This window comes from Mchenga conophoros, linkage group LG10, assembly GCF_057382185.1.
Source record: "Mchenga conophoros isolate Kocher_MC1m ecotype Shallow Benthic linkage group LG10, M_conophoros_male_GT1.1, whole genome shotgun sequence".
Taxonomy (NCBI): Eukaryota; Metazoa; Chordata; class Actinopteri; order Cichliformes; family Cichlidae; genus Mchenga; species Mchenga conophoros.
The window spans coordinates 25,822,999-25,843,044 of record NC_140535.1 but is presented as its reverse complement, the minus strand read 5'-3'; the positions used below and the strand labels follow the sequence as shown (position 1 = coordinate 25,843,044).

At 41.6% G+C, this 20,046-nt stretch overlaps 1 protein-coding gene across 5 annotated transcripts in view; it reads right to left on the bottom strand.

Annotated features, from left to right (window-relative positions):
• rapgef6 (Rap guanine nucleotide exchange factor (GEF) 6) overlaps nt 1-20,046 on the bottom strand; it is a 144,109-nt gene that overhangs the window by 20,437 nt on the left and 103,626 nt on the right. For 3 of the 5 annotated variants that reach the window (XM_085289581.1, XM_085289579.1, XM_085289580.1), the window contains 10 exons: nt 18,050-18,208; nt 16,948-17,100; nt 15,455-15,619; nt 14,022-14,129; nt 13,150-13,353; nt 11,214-11,322; nt 10,837-11,080; nt 5,894-6,051; nt 3,586-3,600; nt 194-434 (listed from right to left, as the gene is read on the bottom strand). In XM_085289581.1, coding sequence (XP_085145707.1) covers nt 194-434; nt 3,586-3,600; nt 5,894-6,051; nt 10,837-11,080; nt 11,214-11,322; nt 13,150-13,353; nt 14,022-14,129; nt 15,455-15,619; nt 16,948-17,100; nt 18,050-18,208 — 1,556 coding nt within the window. Of the gene's footprint in view, nt 1-193; nt 435-3,585; nt 3,601-5,893; nt 6,052-7,912; nt 7,925-10,836; nt 11,081-11,213; nt 11,323-13,149; nt 13,354-14,021; nt 14,130-15,454; nt 15,620-16,947; nt 17,101-18,049; nt 18,209-20,046 lie in introns of all 5 variants that reach the window. The other 2 variants (XM_085289582.1, XM_085289578.1) reach the window with 1 other exon arrangement.

Sequence of the window (20,046 nt, the reverse complement as noted above, 5' to 3'; positions counted from 1 at the left end):
CTGGGTTGTGTTTGTGTACTTCATGTTGCAGAGAGAGAAAAGCACTCAGCTGCTGAAGTTGCGTATAAGAAAATACCACTGATAACCATTATGTAAGATGGGATGGATCAAACGGGTCATAAAACACAAATGCAGACCGAGTATTAGATTTTTCCACAACAATCAACACCAGTGTAACAGTTGTGATTCTTACCTTCCATTAAGCTGAATTCGATCAGCCAGTTTAGAGAGCTGATCAGGCAGACGGCGCTGTTTTATGACTCCCTCTGGGCTAATTGATACCTCGCACAGGGAGTAGGTCTCGGGTGCCGCGACGAGTCCAAACTCATTGACAGTGTGCGCGACGACATCCTTGGCAGTAGTGTCCTTACTGATGATTATGTAGCAGCTCTGCTGGTCGGCCTTGAACACTCGAATTACCTGGTCTGGGATGTCTAAGAGTGGAAGAGAAAGGAAACAGACGAATTGTGTGATGTTTTGGAAAAAGTCGGCTTGGCCAGTAAAGACAGGAAATTACTTTGATTATTAACAAGTTTAAGCTGGAAAGACTCTGCAAGAAACTTCCAGAAGAGACCAACTCTTCTGCCTAAACACCTTGAGTGTAAAATCTGAATTCAATTGTATGTATCGCCCCAAATCACAACAACATTCGCCTCAAGGAGCATGAACATTACAATACAATGTTCTTCTATGAACAAGCACTTGACAACAGTGGGAAGGAAAAACTCCCTTTTAACAGGAAGAAGCCTCCAGCAGAACAAAACAGACAGGGACAACCATCTGCTGCAGCCTGTTGGTGGTGAGGGGAGGAAGACCGGATGAAAAACCCATTGTGGTGAAATCTAAAAGGGATAAGGGTTGATGTGACTGTGCTTTTAATGTTACAGTATGTCACAGGGCTCTCTGACAGCGCACGAAGGCAGATACTTTAGCACATAACACATTTATTCTGACTCTGTTCATCAAAAACAAATAACATAAGAGTCACATGCTGTCTTTAAAACATGTAGACTACAGTCTATTTGAAACACAGCCTCAAATAACACTTAAAAAGTGAACAACAGACGGGAATAAAAAGAAGAGGACAAAGCATGTGGAAAAACATGCATGCAAGGGTAGCAGAAATGCAAGCAGAAGACTTTCACTTCTTGGCAGATATATTGGGCTCAGGCAGCCCTGCATTGACCTTGGATATGCACATATTCATCTTGAATCATCTCTGAATTTATCTCTGTGATGTGCCCTGCTAGTAAGTTTGTTCTTAGCATCATATTGTCATATTTTCTGGGTTAAGTGTCTTCACCTTAGCACTCTATTTCCCACAGCATGACAGACCTCTGTAATATTAGATCACTGTTGTTGTAAAAGCATAAGACTGAAAATCCAGTAATTTATTATTTAAACCTAAATGGTTTATAGAAACATCTTACGTGAAGTAAAAGATGAAGCCACTTCCGTGCCTGTTATTTGTTGTTAAATAGTCCATTATAAAGGCTTTGAATGTTGGTGATTGCAACAGATTCCCGAGGCTGCACGCAGCTGCACGGGACTTACATGGCGTGCTGTGTGTGTTAAATAATGGAAATGTTCCCCCTGAGTGAAATCCTGCATTAAAGATCCCTGTGTTTGAGTAAGGAAGAGGGTACGGCCCATTAGCCACAGGCGGGTAAAGAGCTTTAAAAGAATGAATTATGAACGCTGCACAGTGACAACTGGGAAGAGAGTCCGACAACCAGATGAAGCTATCACACAGCTGCAACATGAACCTCAGCGTGTGCGGGTTCACGCAATCTTTTCGTTTTACCTTGCTGGAAACAGACGGGATCATGAGCGATGACTTTATGACTTTCTCATGCACACATACACAGACACACACCGGCTTCTTTTTGTTTATCAAGCAGGTACAGGGCAAAACACAAAGCCTGCCCTTATTTGCATGGATATCTGATCGGTCTGTGGCTGCGAGTGCGTGTGAATGGCGAAAGCTGTTATCTGTACACAAGTCAGTGTGCGTACTTTGGATTCAGAGCTCCAAATTCAACATAAAAAGTCGGTTCTCTGTATGCATCTGATGCAATGCTGTGGTCGCAGTCACGGTGGGTTTACGCTGAGGGATTCAGTTTCCACTTTTTAAGTTTAATTTATGCGCAGCATTTTGATAAGCATAAGTCATTTTTCTTTTTTGTTTGTTTTGTCTTTAGTCACCACTTTTGTTTCTAAAAGCAACCAATTCTTTTCTATTTCCTGTCATTTCTACTTGCTGATTCGGCTGAACTGTACCTGCCACCGAGCGTTACTTGTGGACATCGAGTGCTTATTTATAGTCTATTCATGAATCATTGCCTAATTTGAAAACGGGTTCCAGATGTTTCCCTGCACTGTTTCACAGATTTTTAGCCAGCTTTTGTTGTTGTTATTTTCCATTGAACCGTATCGACATATTAATGTTTTGATGTTAGCACCCCTTCTTGACCTCTTTACTGACTGTGTGTTCATTAAGTGCAAACACATACATAAACACTTTTATACTCATTCAGATGATTGCTGACTTTTATGCTGAAGATGGAGCTATGTACGCTGACGCTCTGCTGGCAAAGACCACATTAGAGAGTTTTAAAGTGCAGCTTTTCCTCCTCCCTCTGTGGTGCTGCAGCAGAAGAGAGCTTCTCTGTTTATGTGCAGCAGGGTGTTGAGAGAAGGCTGACTGGAGGCTAAATGCTTTGTGTCTCATTAGCTGTAATTTGTGATTAGAGTGTGGAAAGCCTTCAGATAAATTGCTGGCTATCATATCCAGGGGGCCTAATCGTGTTTAATCCTCTTGATGAGCTATGACCTGGACTGCCACACAGGAGGACAATAGTGCCCACCCGGCCGGACATCCAATCAATTACCATCTTTAATAAAGTATTGTTCATTTACATAAACAGCAAGAAGCCAAAGAGGCTTTCTACACAAGAAGGAAAGGCGTGGGATTTTGCAAACACAGCACTAACAAAGGCTGCACACTTCCAGCAAGTCTGCTCCTCCTCCTCCTCTTCAGCCTCCTTTCTACTGTTTGCCAAAGCTTTTCCAAGTCCCTCCATCATACAGTCGGAAGTCATAAATCACAAGATAGCAGGAGAAAATTTGCCAAGCTTGCTCAGGTTCCTGAGAGGAGAGCGGACTAGCTAAGGTCAAACACAACTGTTTCATGACAAATATCCTCCCAATCATACACCTCTTCTTTTTTGCTGTTCAACAATTTGACTATTTGGTTTTGGATTTAAACCAAGAGCTCTGTCAACTGGGGCCAGCATTTCTCATTAAGGCTGAATATCAGTATCTGTGTTTACAAACAGAAAAATCAATCTTACGAACATGCGTCCTTCATCCCAAAGGTAACTGCTTAAAAACAGACTGACGTGTCCTTCCTCAGACACTTGGAAGGTTTCACAACAACAAACCGAAAGAAGAAGAAGCAGCAACATGCAACAGGGTCCAGAGCCTGAAGAGCGCCATTCATGAACACAAAGACGCGTGTGCGTGTGTGTGTGTGTCTGTGTGGTGGGCTATCCAACAGTGGCAATGAAATATCCTTATACTTACAGTAGAGTCCCAAAGCTTGGCAAGCAGAGAGGAAAAAGAGAAAACACAAGTAATTACAAGCACAAGAGAGTGTGGGAGGAGCACAAAGAGAGACAGCAGTTGGAAACATTATGACAGATGAAGAAGAAAAAAAGAAAAACGAAAAGGAGGGAAGACCAGCTGAGTTTCTAGTGTATCCTGAATCTGCTTATGGGAAACCAGAGAGGCAGAGTATGACTCAACATGTCGACACCAGAACATCTGTTTAAAATCACAGCAAGAGACGCGCGAGAGGAGAGAGAGACAGTAAAGGACTGAAGAAGCGGAGGGAAAAAAAGAAAAAGAGAGAGCGACAGTGGCAAAAAGACACAGAAGCGAGTGAGCATCTGTGGGTTTAGCTTCACGCAGAGTTGTACATCAGACACGCAGACACAATGCCACTTTGCGAAATGAGACAAGACATAAGCAGCAGCCTCCAGAGAAAACACTCGTACTCTACCTCTAAAGCAATTCCGGCTCTGCCTCTCTAACCGATTCAGCCTGTGATGGCTGAAGCAGGAATGTATGGGCAACATAAAGTGTGGCAAAAGTCACACAAATACCTGGTAAAAGCAGGGCTGTAGTTCATCTCCATTATGATTATTGCCTGCTTTTGTTCCCTAACTAAGCGTTGATTATTAAGCCTCTCAGATAAAACTGGGCGGTGACTTACAGGGCAAAGTGGCACAAAATGAATTTAAAATATCTTTGCTATTACAAAGAAACATTTCTAGTAATGAAATTCTATAAGTGCAACTTAAATGGTGCTATAAAATAAGCCAAGAAAAGTCTAAAACCATCAAAATGAAAACCAATCTGAAAGTTAATGAGACAAAACACATGAAAAAAAATTACAAATTTTCCTAAATATTGGCAGCCAGAGCATCTGGAAAAGGAGGTTTTTATTTCTGCAAGCTGTTCTTCATTCTACGATTAGAGCTAATGGGAGGCCGCAGGACCGAAGGAAATTTGATCTAATGGCGGATGATTAATGTGGCACAGTTGTGTGTTTGTACTCTAGTATAACACAACCACATGTGATGTATAGGTCTGCAAACTACAGCGCGTGTGCACGTGCGTCTGTCCGAGTGTGTGCGGCTCACTGACAAATGGCTAGTGGAATAAATCAAGACCATATTCTGTCTCGGCCTCTTTCCGCTTTCCCCTTCGATCTTTCACTGAATGTACACATAAATAACACACAAATCCATGGGGAATGCTGCGTGTTAGTTTAAATAATTATGGGCTCAGGAACTCGTCTGAGTCAAGCCGAGGTCAGGTCTTGTCAAACAGCCACATTTCTGCATGTACATCTCTGTGCAACTCAGGATGTGTGCGTTTGCTTTAAAACTCCTTTGTCAGCACAAGAAAGTGTTTTGAGGAGTTTGCCTGTTTCTCAAGGTGAACAAATAAGAGGAAAGGCTTAAAATGAACCCACCCCCAAAGTGCACTCGACAACACTACAGTCGGCAGATGGATGCTTAATGCGTTCAAGGGTGACAGGCTGTTTGCTCAGTACTCAGCAAGTCCTTCAACTCCACAAGTGGCTTATACTGTTCAAAAAGGCCAGGGTCACAGGTCAAGCCTCCTCATACGAGCAGCCGTGAACTCCGGCCGAGACAACTGAAATTCTAAGTGGCGTCTCAGGCTGCAAATATATGACGATATTTTTCTTTTATGAGTTAAAGTTTTGTAGCAAGACGTTAACTTTTCTGTTTCGCTTTAAGTGAACGGCCAGACATGTTTTTCCTCGAGATATACGCACATCATCAAATAAATTTAGTAGGACGGCACGCCCTCCCACAGCTTTAAATCAGAGACAATACAGAAAGCTTGTTGTGAAAGATGGCTCTTTTTTTGTTTCTCTCCACATTATCGCCATCGCTACTTTCATTTAAGCTTTTATTGAGAAAGCTGAGAAAAGCAGAACTTTTACAACACAACAGAACTTTGATATAAACTGTAAATCAAAACAAAAAGTGAGTGAAACTGACTTGTCAGTAATAATCCAACGCTGGAAAGTAAAAGAAAAAGTTAGCCCCAGTGCCAAATTACGCACTCATTTGAGTATGTGGTGTCTTCATTACTGTATCATAGTGAGTTGCATAAAGCATTTAGAGGAACCGCTCACAGCTGGAGACTATTACAGCTAAATGTGAATGGTGGGAAAACGGTTTCATAAACACCCAGAAAATCCCAGGAAAAACATTTTGCTAAGGATTTTTTTTTTTCAGATGAACAAGCAAACTTGTCTGTTAACTGTGATGGCCATTTACCGTGTTTTTCTTACCTGCAGGGATGGAGAAGTCCAGGACGCTGCTTGCTGGCTGTAGCAGGTCTGGGCTACTTGATGATAGGTTGCCAGGAATGGGCATGATGGCCACGCTGTGACGGCACTGCTTTGTACCCACAATGCTGTCATCTTGAGACTGAACTAAGCCGCCATCACTGGAGACAAAATTCAGGAGCGGTGCAGAGTGGGAGAAAAAGGTAGTGAAGGGAGGAGGAAATTAAGCAAAGGGGAGGAAAAGAGAGAAACATAAAATTAGACTTATTCCATTAAAGACAAAACTATAATTAAAATATGATGTTTTATGATGCTCAGCAGGCATAAAAAAATGTTATGAGTTGTAAGCATAGGTACTAGTGCATTCCCCATCATCTTCAGGATATATTAAAAAAAAAAAATCACAACTCATAACACGGTGGAATAAAACAGATTTAATCAAAATGTTTACTCTTGCAAAATGAAAACACAAAACATCAATATCATTATACGTGTCTTTTAATATGCAGCAGTCACAACGCTGACATTCGTCCACGAGGAGATTTTATGAATGGCGAGAACTGATAAGGAGCATTCACGGAGAGCGAGAGACGCACAGCAAATGGTAAAACACGCACACGCACAGAGAGAACAATGACAGATAGCTGGCACAGATAGGAACATTTAGGAGGAGCACATTTGAAAGTCGTGGGGATTTTTTAGTCAATTATATAATTACCGTTACTTTGCATGTGTGTAGGTCGCTCTGCTTTTGCAGACAAGTGTTAGGATTTGGCTTCTTTAATCCCTCCTGTGTGTGTTGGGTTGCACAGATTGCAACCCTGCACTGAGTCTGAGAGACTTTACACTTTGCTCCTCAGCTACACTCTGGGATATGCGAGCTTTAACCTTTATATTAACAGCTTCATTCTGGCCTCTCTTGATTGGGAAGCATGTGATGTCTTCAGACACTAAAACAGAGGTCGGGTGTTCGGATTTAGCCTCCAAAAACCTACCTGAAATGAAAAATGTGTCATCTGAAGCTTTGAAGAAAACCTTTGTAGCTGTGGAAGCTTCGATTGAAAGCAGCAAATTTTAAAATGCCGCATGCTAAAAATAAGAAACAAAGCAGGGATTGAACATCCTGCAGATGACAAATGGATCTTTCTGACTTTGAGAAACTGTAGTGTCTGACAGCGAGAGTTCACCCCAGTCTGCCTGCATACTAATCGCAGCTTCCCTCTAGGTGTGAGTGTCTGTACAGCATGTAGGGAACACGGTGCAGTAATGCAGGGCTTCCACTAACACAGCTGCACGCTGCTGTAGCAAAGCCTCTGTAATCTTTGGATCACCCAGCTGACAGGCACTGCACCGACACGACGGAACAAAAGAGTCGAGACGGGGAGATGGAAAGACGGCACAGGTGGACGAAGAACAAGCAAGAAAAGGACAAAAAGATTTAGGAGGCGGACAACAGTGACATTGAGACAGGCAGTGATAGGATTGGGTTTAAAAGACTAGACTAAGACTTTGGTGGCACTTTAGTTTAGTTATGACAAGCATGGGTTGCTGTTGATCACAATTACAAGCACCAATGTACAGAAATTGAAATTATTTTTGGCCGGAGATGGTGATTACAAAGTTTTCAAGAAGTTAATTAGTTTATAGCACAAATACTCATCTGCTGTATTTAGATGGCAGCTGTTCTGACTGTTAAATGGACCAAAACAGTTTGTAGCCATTACCGTTTCTGTTTGTAATAACCCTAAATAAAATACAATTGGCTGTACAACATAGTGTAACTGAGTTCAATATGTTAAAGCCCTGAACATAAATGTAGCTGCAGAGTTTGTTTGATTAGGAAAATGAAGCGAAGGCTGGCATTCATGCATTTAAGGAATTAAACCTACAAATGTAGTCCTCTAGTCATGTTGCTGAAGGTCAGCAGTGCCGGTGAAAATGCGGCTGCCTGCTGTGCGCAGGTCTACAGATGGATACTGAATAAAATGGCTGGAGGATGGGGAGTTACGCAAAAGGTCTTACCCAAACAGGCCCCTGAAGCAGCGGAGGCAAACGGGAGAGAGACAACATTGAAAAGTGTGAAAAAGTAAAAAACAAACAAACAAACAAAACAAAACAGATTTCTGCTGAAGTGATTCAGCAATGTCAGCGTAGCAGTGAGACAATGCCTGTGTATGACAAGGCTGCTTTCTTCGCACAAACACACGGCCCAAACAAACATGTAGGCTGACGGGACGCACAACAGCTGAAGTTTAGACACTGACAGGTTTGCTGAAATAAATAAGCAGAAAAATGTCAACAGCAACTTTCATAACACCAGCACAGATTTATCCACAACATGAGACGTTAGCAAGCAGCAGCAGGACACACATGAGGATCGCTCATATCACTCGTCAACCCAGTTTGAGATCAGGCTAAATAATAGGATCACCCCTCTATCTGATATAATGCAGTTTAACAGCAACATAAACTACACATAGTTTGACATGAAAGAAGGGTGAAGAAAACTAATTTGGAGACTCAGATGAGCACAACATGTATTAGCACAATGTACGCTAACGTATGAGCACAATATGTATTACTGTAAAGCACTTTGGTGTAGCGCTGGTTTTAAATGTGCTATACAAATAAAGTTGTATTGTATTGTATTGTAACATCGCTGCTACCAGCATGTCGTGAACTGCTCAGCAGTGGTAGAGCTGTTTTGCCGGCCTCCTCACATCCTCAGTCTTTAAATGATGTAAACACTAAACAAATGACACACTAGCACCACTTTTCACATAATCTGAAAGTGCATTCCCAAAAATCAACGGTCAGTCAACCAAACCGCACACCTAAATATCCATCCAATCCGAAAAATCAGGAAGTATGAGTTTAGATTAGATTAGATGAAGCTCCAGTTTACTAGTTGTTAACAGTCTGGCAACAAAAGCTAACTATCTAACTAGTCCAAAGGATTCTTCCTATTGTTTAATCTGCTGTAAAGGCAAATCAGTATCTGTGAGAATAATAATGTCCTGGACAATTTACAGTAAAGCCATAACTGCAATAAAAAGTGGAGGTCATGGCAAACACAATCGTTAAAAAACACACTCGTTATTGTGGTCATATCATAAGTTAGCAAATGTAACTGTAACAAAAAGAAAGGGGGATGACTTGAAAGACAAACTGAGTAGAGGCTAGAGGCTAAAACCTCAGTGTATTGCTTTTCAATCTAAGCAATGTAAATCATCTGGGGTGAATAATATGGGATGTGTATTAAGGCAAATGCACAAGGCTGGACATCTTCATTTGGCAGAGAGACAACGTGTTTACTGCCTGCGTCCCCTTGTCATATAAAAATCTACTCTGCAGTGGAGTACAATGATGTCCAAGATCAGAAGAAGCAGTCGCCGTGACGATCACTTCGTAAATAACCCAGTTTGGCTGGAGCACCGTTGAGTCTTAAAACACAAGGTTTTCTGACTTAACTGTGAATTGTAAGAGTGTGTGCATAATTTTAACTGCACTTTATAAAGTGCACTGTCCTCGGAACAGCCCGTACCTTTCTTATATAGGCATACATACGCGCGCAAACAGACACACAAAATGTAGACAACTTCACATGATGGCCTCCCCTCAAATTTTCATCCCACAACAGGCACTGATGAATCATGATTGACCCAAATCACCAGTCTCATCTCCATTCTCATCTCCACTCCCTTTAATCATCCATCTATTCCTTTGAACCAAAGGCTCTTTGAATGGTGCCAACTTGCAGCGAAAAAAAAAAGAAAAAGAGGAAGCAATGAAAGTCCTTTTTTGCTTTGATAGCACAAAGTCGGTTCAATAGCCGTGTGATAGTGTGTTGCGTCATGAGACGGAGCGCGTTTACTTTTCGTGCGAACTCTGTGGCCTTGTGGACATCACTGCGAAGATGGAAACTGATAGAGCGGCGACAGCGAGACAGAAAAGTTGAGTGAGCCGGCTCTGTAATTAACAGAGAACAGCGTTCCTGTCTACACAGTCACAGTACGGATTTAAATGAGGCCTGGAGAGGCATGAAATGATCAAATGAAATCAAGCCTGTTACGGGAGGAGTACTGAATGTGAGCCTCGATTGCCGCAGATGCTTGCCAGTACAATGGCTGGTTATGGATTGGCAATGCTTATGAGATGATAATGTTTTTTTGCGTTCTTGTGATTTGCCTAGAAAAGATCTGCATCACGCCGGCTGAAAATACGTGAAAGATTAGGCGGATTAGACTGAGGCTGAACCGCCAGGTTTCTCAAGCTTGTGGAACTTCCAGAAATGGAAATTCGTGGTAAATACCCAACAGTACCTGGAAGTTTTCTGTGCTGGTCCTGTGAAAGGCTGTGCACTTCCACAGCAGTGCTCACTGATGAAAATCTGACATTTCATGCAGCTAAGGTATCTTTTCAGGAAGAGGTCCCTGTAGTTTGTGTTGAATTGGTTGGACTCTGAAACACCACTTATCTATAAATGTGTGCAGGCATTTTAGTCGTCATCAATTTCCTACTGTCATGAGCTGAAAGAAGAGGGTAAAATGTGCTACGCTGATGCTTTCTGATGGGCACCGAGGAACTTTAGTCAGTAAGTCACAATTGCACACCTGCTGAAGAAAATTATGTACAAATAAAACCACCAATGGAAAGGAAGTGGACTGATGCAATCACACCCTGTCTGAAGCTGTCAAGGAAACCCACTTGAGCTCACTAATGTGCTAACACCCTCCCATAAACCATTCGATTCATGGCATGCTATTTTTGTTACTACAAAATTACTACTACTAAATTACTACACTTTTTTGCCAACATCAAAAAATCCTCTCCCCATTTTTGCTATCCCAGCCTTACAGTATTTTCTTCTATACTTAATTTTACTTTAAGCTTATACAGGCAGCAGTTCTTCTCAGTTTTTCTTTTTTACACATGTGTACGCCTACCTGAAAGGTTTAGGTGGCAGTATACTGAAGCGCGTCTTCTCCAGCATCTTCCTGATCTTGTTTCGTCCTCCAGACACAGTGTTGGCCTTCATTTTTCGGGTGGCCTTGTGGTCAGTGGGGAACTCCATGTCTCCGGGAAGGTCGGCGATGGAGAAACGATTGCCTTTTTTCTCCTGGATCTTGGGAATGTGAAGGCCGCCGTTCTTCTTCTCATGCGCGATCCTGCTAAGGAGCTCTTTGAAGACTGAATGGGAGGAGGAACAGAGAGAAATGTAGCTTTGTTTTATTTTATATTTTTACACCTTCGTGGGTTTTCTACCATCTTTTACAGCTCGTGACAGGATGTCAAAAACTGGCGTGCAACCAAATGTACTCACCAAAGATGTTGGTTTTAACTGTGAGGGAGAGGTGTGTGTTATTTCGTAGGATGTCTGCAGCTTTGGAGAGGGAGATGTTCTCAAAGTTCTGACCATTGATCTCCATGATCTGAAGCAAGATAGATTCAAAAATGAAAAACATGGCAGCAAAGAATCAAAACTGCCTGAAGCACAGCAGGGGTGACCACTAGTCTCATAAGCACAAATCAAATTACTGTGACAAAAACATAATGTAGATCTTCGACTCAAATCTGAAACACAGCTGGTATTATTTTTATTTCTCTTAACTCGGCGTATCTCTTAATAAGGTGGCTCTGGTCCTCTATGACTCAGAACAGGAAGAAACGGTTGAGAGTTCATTTCTTGCCACCTTTAGAGGAGAAGAATCTGCTTCAAGTGAATACTGTGCAGTTTGTTTTTAAAAAGCAGTAAGTCAATCAAAAAATGTGAAAGCAGTTCACCTGCATCAAGTATAAGAGTCCTTACAGTAAGGTTGTGAAAAAAAAATACCACAAACTATTTCAGTCTCATTCACAGCGTCCCTGACAGCAACAGTAAAGGGTCCCAGATTAAAATAGCTCAGGGCTAACTGTTTTCTCACTGTGACACGTTCAGCATAAGGATATCTGATCTGTAACTGTGTCAACAACAAGCACAAAGGCTAGCGACACAAATACAGGCAAGATGAGTCATTATGAAGTTCTTCTGATGTGCAGCTACAGGAAGCCAGACCTTCACTTTAACCACCGTTATAACAGAACTGTCTTCTTCAAATACCTTCATTAGTTATACCGCGAACCTAAATTCCAGCTGGTAATGATATCTGTGTGAATGACAGTTGATGGCTTTAATACTCAGACCATCTTAATCTAATCTAGTAATTATTGCCATCTAAGCTTCAACTCCCAGCTGAGTTGATGAATAAATCTACATTTGGCCCTCAAAGCCACTCAACTTCCGTTTTAATGAGTGACTCTTTGTCCAGGTTTGAGGTAACGAGAGCTGCAGGGCAGATATATGTAAGGACTTGGCTTTATTGTTTCAAGTTCCTTTTTCCGTTCCCTAAATACTGACCAGACTCCAAGCTCCTGCTTGTTATGCTGAGAAATAAATCTTTACTCCAGTTTGACTGACTATGAGGATAGCACTACTGTTTTTACTTCCCTCTTTCATTCCCTGAATGCTGATCAGCCTTTAAGAAGAAATGCATGATTCTGTCAACACTGAGATGATTTTTCAAAGTCATGATTTGCATTTTTTTGCCCCTCCTAACATCCACTCTAAATCAATAATGTCCACTACGTGCACCTTTGTCTCTGTCCCCCCGGAAACCTTAGTAGACATCAAATGGCATCTTAACAATTTAGAGAAGTCACTAAACATGATCAGACTTTCTAATTAACAGGCTGCAGTGTGCTGACGAAAGGCTCATTACGCACCAGCAATGGGAAGAATCTGTGTGACAGACCACTGTACAGTAACCACACTGTCACATTAGATCCTCTAAATAAGACTGCTGACCTTGTAACCGCTGGACAAACCAAATCATGAGACTATGCTGAAGTGATATACTGTGGTAAAAGATCAGTACTCCTGCTGGGAAGAGCTAAAACCTGAAAGATTTTAATAAATATATATTTATTATGATTTTTAAGTTGATCGGGGTGGATCACATCACACAGAACATTTAATTATGTGACTGCATGCTATACAGTCCACAATCATCTGGGAACTAGTTGACTGAAGCGCCGTGATGGTCCTCGTTATAACTGTTTAATTGGGGACTAATTAACATCTAGGGATGCATTTAAATGGAATAAAGTACTTGCCAGGATTGCAAAGTAAAAGTAATTAGACCTATATATATATTGTGCATTTCATGCAGCGGTGTATGTATATTAGGACTTCACCACACTATTCCTTACTGTCCTCTTACCTGATCCCCCTTTTTGAGTCCTGCTTCTGCAGCTTTGCTTCCTTCTTCCACCGACTCGACAAAGATGCCAAATCCTCTCTCGCTGCCGCCCTGCACGCTGAAGTGGAGCGGTGATTCCCTAGATGCCTTCTGCAGAGTGATCTGTCTCCACTTAGCCTTGGCTGCACATGCTATGTTCAGCAGTCTCAAATGGCCCTTCATTTTCTGACGATGAGGTAAAAATGAGAAAATTATGAACTGAAACAGAACTGCATTTACATGTGCGCTCGCATCCTTAGGTTTGCAAGTTGTTTTGGACAACAATAATAATTAAAAAAAAAAAAAAAAGAAGAGGTAGAATATAAATACTGATGCATTAACTGTTTGACCTTATCTAGCATTCTGCTCCAGGGAATCTAGACCATAAAGAGTTATCATAATACACCAATAAAACTAGAGGTGTGAGGCTTAGCTATGACCATGATGATTTTAATATTTGAAATATATTTTACATTTTCAGCGATAAAAGCTGAGGAAAAAGTGCATAAATAATTTAATGAGTTCACAGAGACAGACTTGTTACTTTCAAGAACTTGTTGTTCTGAATTAGCATTTAAATAATTTTTGATGTCTTTGTTATTGCATGCGATGAAGGATTTCTGCTAGAGGGCAGGGAGGTGTTGAGTGTTTATTTAAAGGCTAATCCGAGAACTTTGATAGGGCAAATCAACGAGCACATCAAAACAAGACATTGTGCCAAAATGTGGCCAATTACACAAGCTGAGGTAAATAAAAGCTAACATCACTATTACTATTGGAGAAAACGCAACACAATTTCTGAGCTTAAAAACACTGAATTGGAGAATAAGTCAACAGTCTTTATTTGATCTTACTGTCGCTTCTAGATGTTTCTCGAAGTCCTCCAGGAAACGCGTCATAGCCGGGTCACCCTCGAAGTCGTTGAAGTGGTTGTTGACCCACAGCAGCACTATTCTTGTTACCTGTGAAACAGAGAGACAAAGCACACAAAGGTAGGTCTTGTGAATGTGTTTTTACATTTCACATTCTCCAAAGTCCTTCAGCTGAGCTTCGACAGGAAATGTGATTGATAATTATGCTGCTTGCTAAGGTCAGAGATCATCTTGAATTGAACTCTACCAGGAGTTAGACTTTCAAGGACACTTTGGGAGGCGAAATGCTTGGAAATGTGAGTCTATTAATTACAACCTACAGCTTCAGATTAAAAATATGACTGTTACCATAACAAAATGCAAACTCGGTTAATTCTTCAGTCCAATTATAGAGGTATCTATCTTTAGCTTCTGAGGAAAGAAATAAAAAACCATAGTAATTAGTAACGCATAAGAAACAGAGGCTGTATAATAACGAGCATATGGCTGCAGAGAAAAGCTGTTAACTACTAGTTGACGGCTTAATTTCTGCCACAATAATTAGAAGGGAAAAAATGCAGAAGGAAATAATAACATCTGTAAATTTACACGGGTGGGAACATTGTTCCAACCTTTGCAAAAGGTCAGAGTAGAACACAATGCATCAATAAAGAGGATCGATGTACACACTCTGCTTTTCACTCTCCTTTGTGCCAGTGTTTGTGTGTGTGCGTGTCTCCAAGGCAACTTATGCTCATGCTCTCTTTTCTCGTCTTCCATATTCTGTCTCTCTCTCTCTCTCTGTGTTCGTTCTCTACAAGATTAGTTCCTCTTTAAGGGGGCTGAAGATTATAAGCCTGAATGACAACCGCATAAAGACTATCGACTGTACAAGGCTAATCTTAGGTTAACGTAGCTGTGGACGACGGGAGTGTCAGGCACGCACGAATCGCTACAGTGCTCAAAGACGGCTGAGCTTGCTGAACTCTTATTGATCGGCGTGGCCGAGGCACAACACGTGGATTTCCATCAACATGCATGGATGCAAAACATCAAGAGGGACCGCCATTTAGAGAACCACCGTATAATGAATGATTAATGTAGACCGTTTTAACTGTATAAGCATTTTCACCTTTGCAGCGTCTACACATGCTAATGCTTTGCCATTTCCAGACTTTGTGGCTTTTTACATTTTTCACACCTACTGATACTGTGTGAAAGCATTCACACATCTCTCCATACACCATGCAAAAGTATGAGAAAGCTCCTTACCCACATCTTAACCATCCCAATTACAACTGCCCAACGCAACCCCAACGGGCACAGGTTACCATCCTTTCAAGTGATGGCACTCAAATAGAAATCTGAAGGTGCGCGAGAAAGTGACCACCGGCCACAAGATAGTCATACATGCATGCGCACACACACACACTCACCGTGTCACGAAGGCTGTCCATCTGGAACCACTCCAGCAGCTTCTTGCCAACCTCCATGGGACTTGAAAGGAATGTCCTGTAGGTCAGGAGGAAGTCTTCGATGTAGGTGGGGTCGACCACTGACGGTTCCTCCACCAGGTGCATGATCAGACGCTCAGGTGTTCCCTGGGGTGAAAAATACACACACACATACACACACACACACAAATATATATACATAAGGATGAGCTGAGAAAAACATAGATACACATGTAAGACAGTTAAAGTCCAAGGTTACGACGGATCTGAGAGGCAAGAACACCAAGCTGTGTCAATATCAATCAGAATAGTGACAAGGACATAAGCTATAAAGGTGCAGGTATTGAACAGAGCTGTCAGTGTCCCATCAATAAAAAAGACACACACACACACACACACACACACACACACACACACACACACACACACACAGAACAAGTATTTTACAAGTGCAAATGCTTTTTTTTGCAGAATTACTGATAATTTAGATTTGTATAAGAATAAAATACCTCAAATATCCGAGGCTACATTCCTGATTTCTGTGTCTAGGGGAATTTTTTTTTCCTAAGCAGCAGACTTAAAGTATCGGTGACGTATAAACGTCACTGTTCTTGTTTCTGTGAGTTTGTTATTGTTAATGCCACCATAGCAGAGGTTTCTCGGGGGGGATGTTTCATTTGACAGGGAACAGAAACTAGAAAAGAATCCACTTTTGTCAGACACAAAAAGAACAAAGCCAAAAACAGAAGCAGAAATGCTAACACTTGTGAATCGACTCTTATCCGCTGGACGTGTTTCAGAGCCAGCAGCTTTTCCTTGGAGCAGCAGCCAAGAGAATCGTTCATGCCCATTATCGGATCAATACCTTGGGCTGCCTCTGGAGATTCAGGGAAAGGATCAAAAGGGTTTAGGAAGGCATTACAATGTAGCGTAAAAAAAAAAAAAAAAAGCTCTGGCAAACACTAATAGTGCTAACTCTGTCTCTTAACAATCACTGAACAACATCGAGCAGCTACACTCGTATTTTTGTAAGATGATGCATGTGAGGGGGATGGTCGATTTGTAATGATGATGTACTTAAATCAATCACGGGGCATTTGAGTATTTCTTTTAGCAGATGATAACGTGTGAAACCTTGACTTTCTGGTTTCAGAAGCAAGTCATGTTACAAGCTCAGGGTGAGATTAAACGTGCTTATTAGCTTCTGGCATGATTATAAGCTTAACCTTGACCTTGGGTGTTAATCCTTCAGCGTGTCTCTGCCTGTCTCATCTTTATTAGAGTATGTTATTGCAAAAGGTTAATTGTATTTTGGCACCGAGTCAGTTAAAGAAAAACAAAGAGTGCCACTCTGTCTTGATCCTATGTTTGAATCTCAAACATCTTTTGCGGTTGAGGTTGGGTTCACACAAAAAGCAAAGCAGGCTCTTGTTCTGGGACCCCTCTGCTGCTCTGCAACGTTTTAAATTACTAACCTTGATGACAATGTGTCCTTTCCTGGTCCCGCTGCGGTCCAGCTCCCGGTGTTCCTTCACCATCACAATCTCCCCCTCTTCTTCCACCTTGTGCGTATTCCTCTCCACATGGTTGAGGATGCGCCAGTAGTCCTCCTGGGCGATGCAGACAAACTGGTCGAGGATAACATGAGGACAGCGGATGAACTTGTAGTAGAGCAAAATACTGCTCTGCACCACATTCGGGTATTCAAACAACAGCACAGATGTAGAATTACGGATGGTAGAGAGAGGCATGGGAGGGACGAACGGATGAAGGTAGGAACGTCCAACACTAACAAAACTAAACCCGATACTCTGCCTAAATTTAAAGTACCTATGGTGGTCCAAAATCATCTCAGCTAGCTATTTTGCAGAAGCATCCTTTGCTATAAATTAGACACCAACTAAACTAACCTCCCATTATACCATGGTGACAAGACGGCACGAGTCTTTACTACTCTAAAGCATCGTCTCTTGCTATGCCTTCCCTTGAGTAAATCATCAGTTTCTGCATTTGCCTAACCAAGCCCTACCTCTGCAACTTCCTTTGCATATAAAGACAGGAAATGATGTGTGCAGCAGAGGAACTGGCCAGTGTGGACAGAGGCAATGTTACCGCGAGTACACGCTAGGTTTCTTCTACCTTTCAGGTTCCTGCTCTATATTAAGACCAAGTTTCTCTGTGAAACCCACAAGGCTCTTAGAAAGGCTGCTAGTGTATGCGATGTGAAAGATATGACGCAAGCTACGCCTGTGTCTTCACAACTAAAATGCTGTATTCAATTTGAACTCTTTTTATTTAATCATTCCACCTTTTTATAAGAAGATTATGAAAGAAGGGAAAGCGTACGTTTGACACGTAGATTTCGCTGTGATTGCAAACCACTACTGGGCGCTTGAAAGAAGAAATGAAAGCAGGACTTCACTTTGTGATTCTCGCACTGTGACACACATTTTCCAGAAAATGCTTAAACACAGCAAGATTTTAAAGAAAACACAAACCCCTCACAGAGTTCTCTTAGTGTATAAAAGCAATGATAAAAAGTGTAATTATAACAGTGTAAAAATCGATTATTTTTACCTGGCAATCATCCCCTTTGGTGCGAACCTCTCCATTCATGTACTGCTTATCCAGTGAGGGTGAGATGCCGAAGCTGTTGCCCATACAAAGAGTCTCCGTTCTCCCATCGTGATGGCTAATTTCGACTGCTCCGTTCAGAATGACATACCAGTGGTCCAGCTACAGACGGAGGGGTAGAAATAATAGAAATAATTTTTAAAATGACCACAAAATAAACAATGTCAAACTTTTGTTTTGCTTGAAGAGATTATAAATCTAACAGCATTGCTGATTTCTATGTGTGTGGTTTTTTTTACTTTTCTTTTATCAAAACAGGGTAAAATGGGTACATCTGTTAAAACCAGTGTTAAATACATACTGGCTCGACCGCAGACGAGCAAAAAGGAATCATTACCGTCACTTGGCATGGATTTATCTTGAATCATTAGATTTACAGACCTTTACAGCTTCACTAGAACGTCTATTAAAATGGCAATACATTACTAAATGTGGTAAATTGTGAGCATAATGTGCTTTGTGTGAGGTATGAGTAGGCTGGTGAAGAGGTATTGTGTCTCTAGTGGTGGCTTTTGAAAAGGAAATGCTAGCAGGCATAATATAACAAGCCATTCATCCTGAGTGTGAGCGGACAGAGGGCGGGTGAATGAGCCCTGGGCTCCCTCTGCAGCAATAACTGATATTTCCTCCTCATTGCCTTTTCATTCTCTTGCTGTTTCTCACCTAGCAAATCTACGATTCTACCCTCTGTGCTTCACAGTTTGGCTCCCACATCAATTTCTAATGCTAATAAATAATAAAAATGCTAATAAGGTGGGCTACGACGATCCGCAACACATGCGCTGTGAACAAAAGTTCTCTTTTAAATAAACTTTACACAAATATAATATTTCCTGTAGGATAGACCATCTGAATTTATTGCTATGAGTAATGAAGCCTGCACGGGTAGGGAAAATGTTCTTATTTCCTATTATCAATCTGGAGTGGCGTTCTAACACCGCCAGGAAATGAGTAATTAAGTCTGAAATGCGGGTTAATACATATTACTGTGGTATGAGTTAAAATGTCATTGCTTCCATTGACTGCACAGACATATCCCAGGCCCCACTTATACCTTCAACACCTCTCTTTTACCTTTGCATCCCTGTGATGCGCTCATGGTGCAGATGTGAAGTTGCCCTTGCCGGACTAAAGTATCTAGCAAGCCCGACTGAAGAGGAGCGTGCATAAACAGAGGGACATCTTTTTAAACAGCTCATCAAAAATCGCCAAACACGCAAGTTGGTTCCGCGCAGTTTGTCACACAATGTGTCTGCTAGCTAAAAGGTACAGTTCTCCCAGCAAGAGAAAATGGTAAACGGCCTGTATTTGTATAGCGCTTTACTAGTCATCCACCCATTCACACACACATTCACACACTGGTGATGGCAAGCTACATTGTAGCCACAGCCACCCAAAACATACAATGTAACCAAGTAGTAGGGTAGGTTGTACGAATGGAGCTCATTTTGTTTGTTAGCATTTAACTCATTCTATGAAGAAGTATAGAAATGTACTATAAGACGTTTACTTCTGTTATTCAAAGGTTGCATGTAGCAGCACAGCTAATTACAGCCTGTACACAAAGAAAAATCTACTGAAGCTCCCATAACAAACGAATATGCGACTTATTTTCTAAGTCACTCTTTTCCTCGAGCTGCACTGAGGTTTCTCTCGCATGCAAAATCCCACTTTAACCCCTGATCATAAGGACAAATTCTTCTTCTTCAAAAGCGTCTTTCCATGTGACACTCCCTCGACTCCCCCATTGTCCATTTTCTCTTCCTTTCCAGCATATGGAGCACTTTCTCTCTCTTTTCTACATCTGTAATACCACTTTAGACTCTTTATTTTCCTTTCCCTCTTCACACTCACTTAGCAAAGTCATGCTCACTTCCGAGAAGGGCCAAGTGCTTCTCTTTGACCTTCAACACCGAGTCCACAGAGAGGCAGTGGAGTGG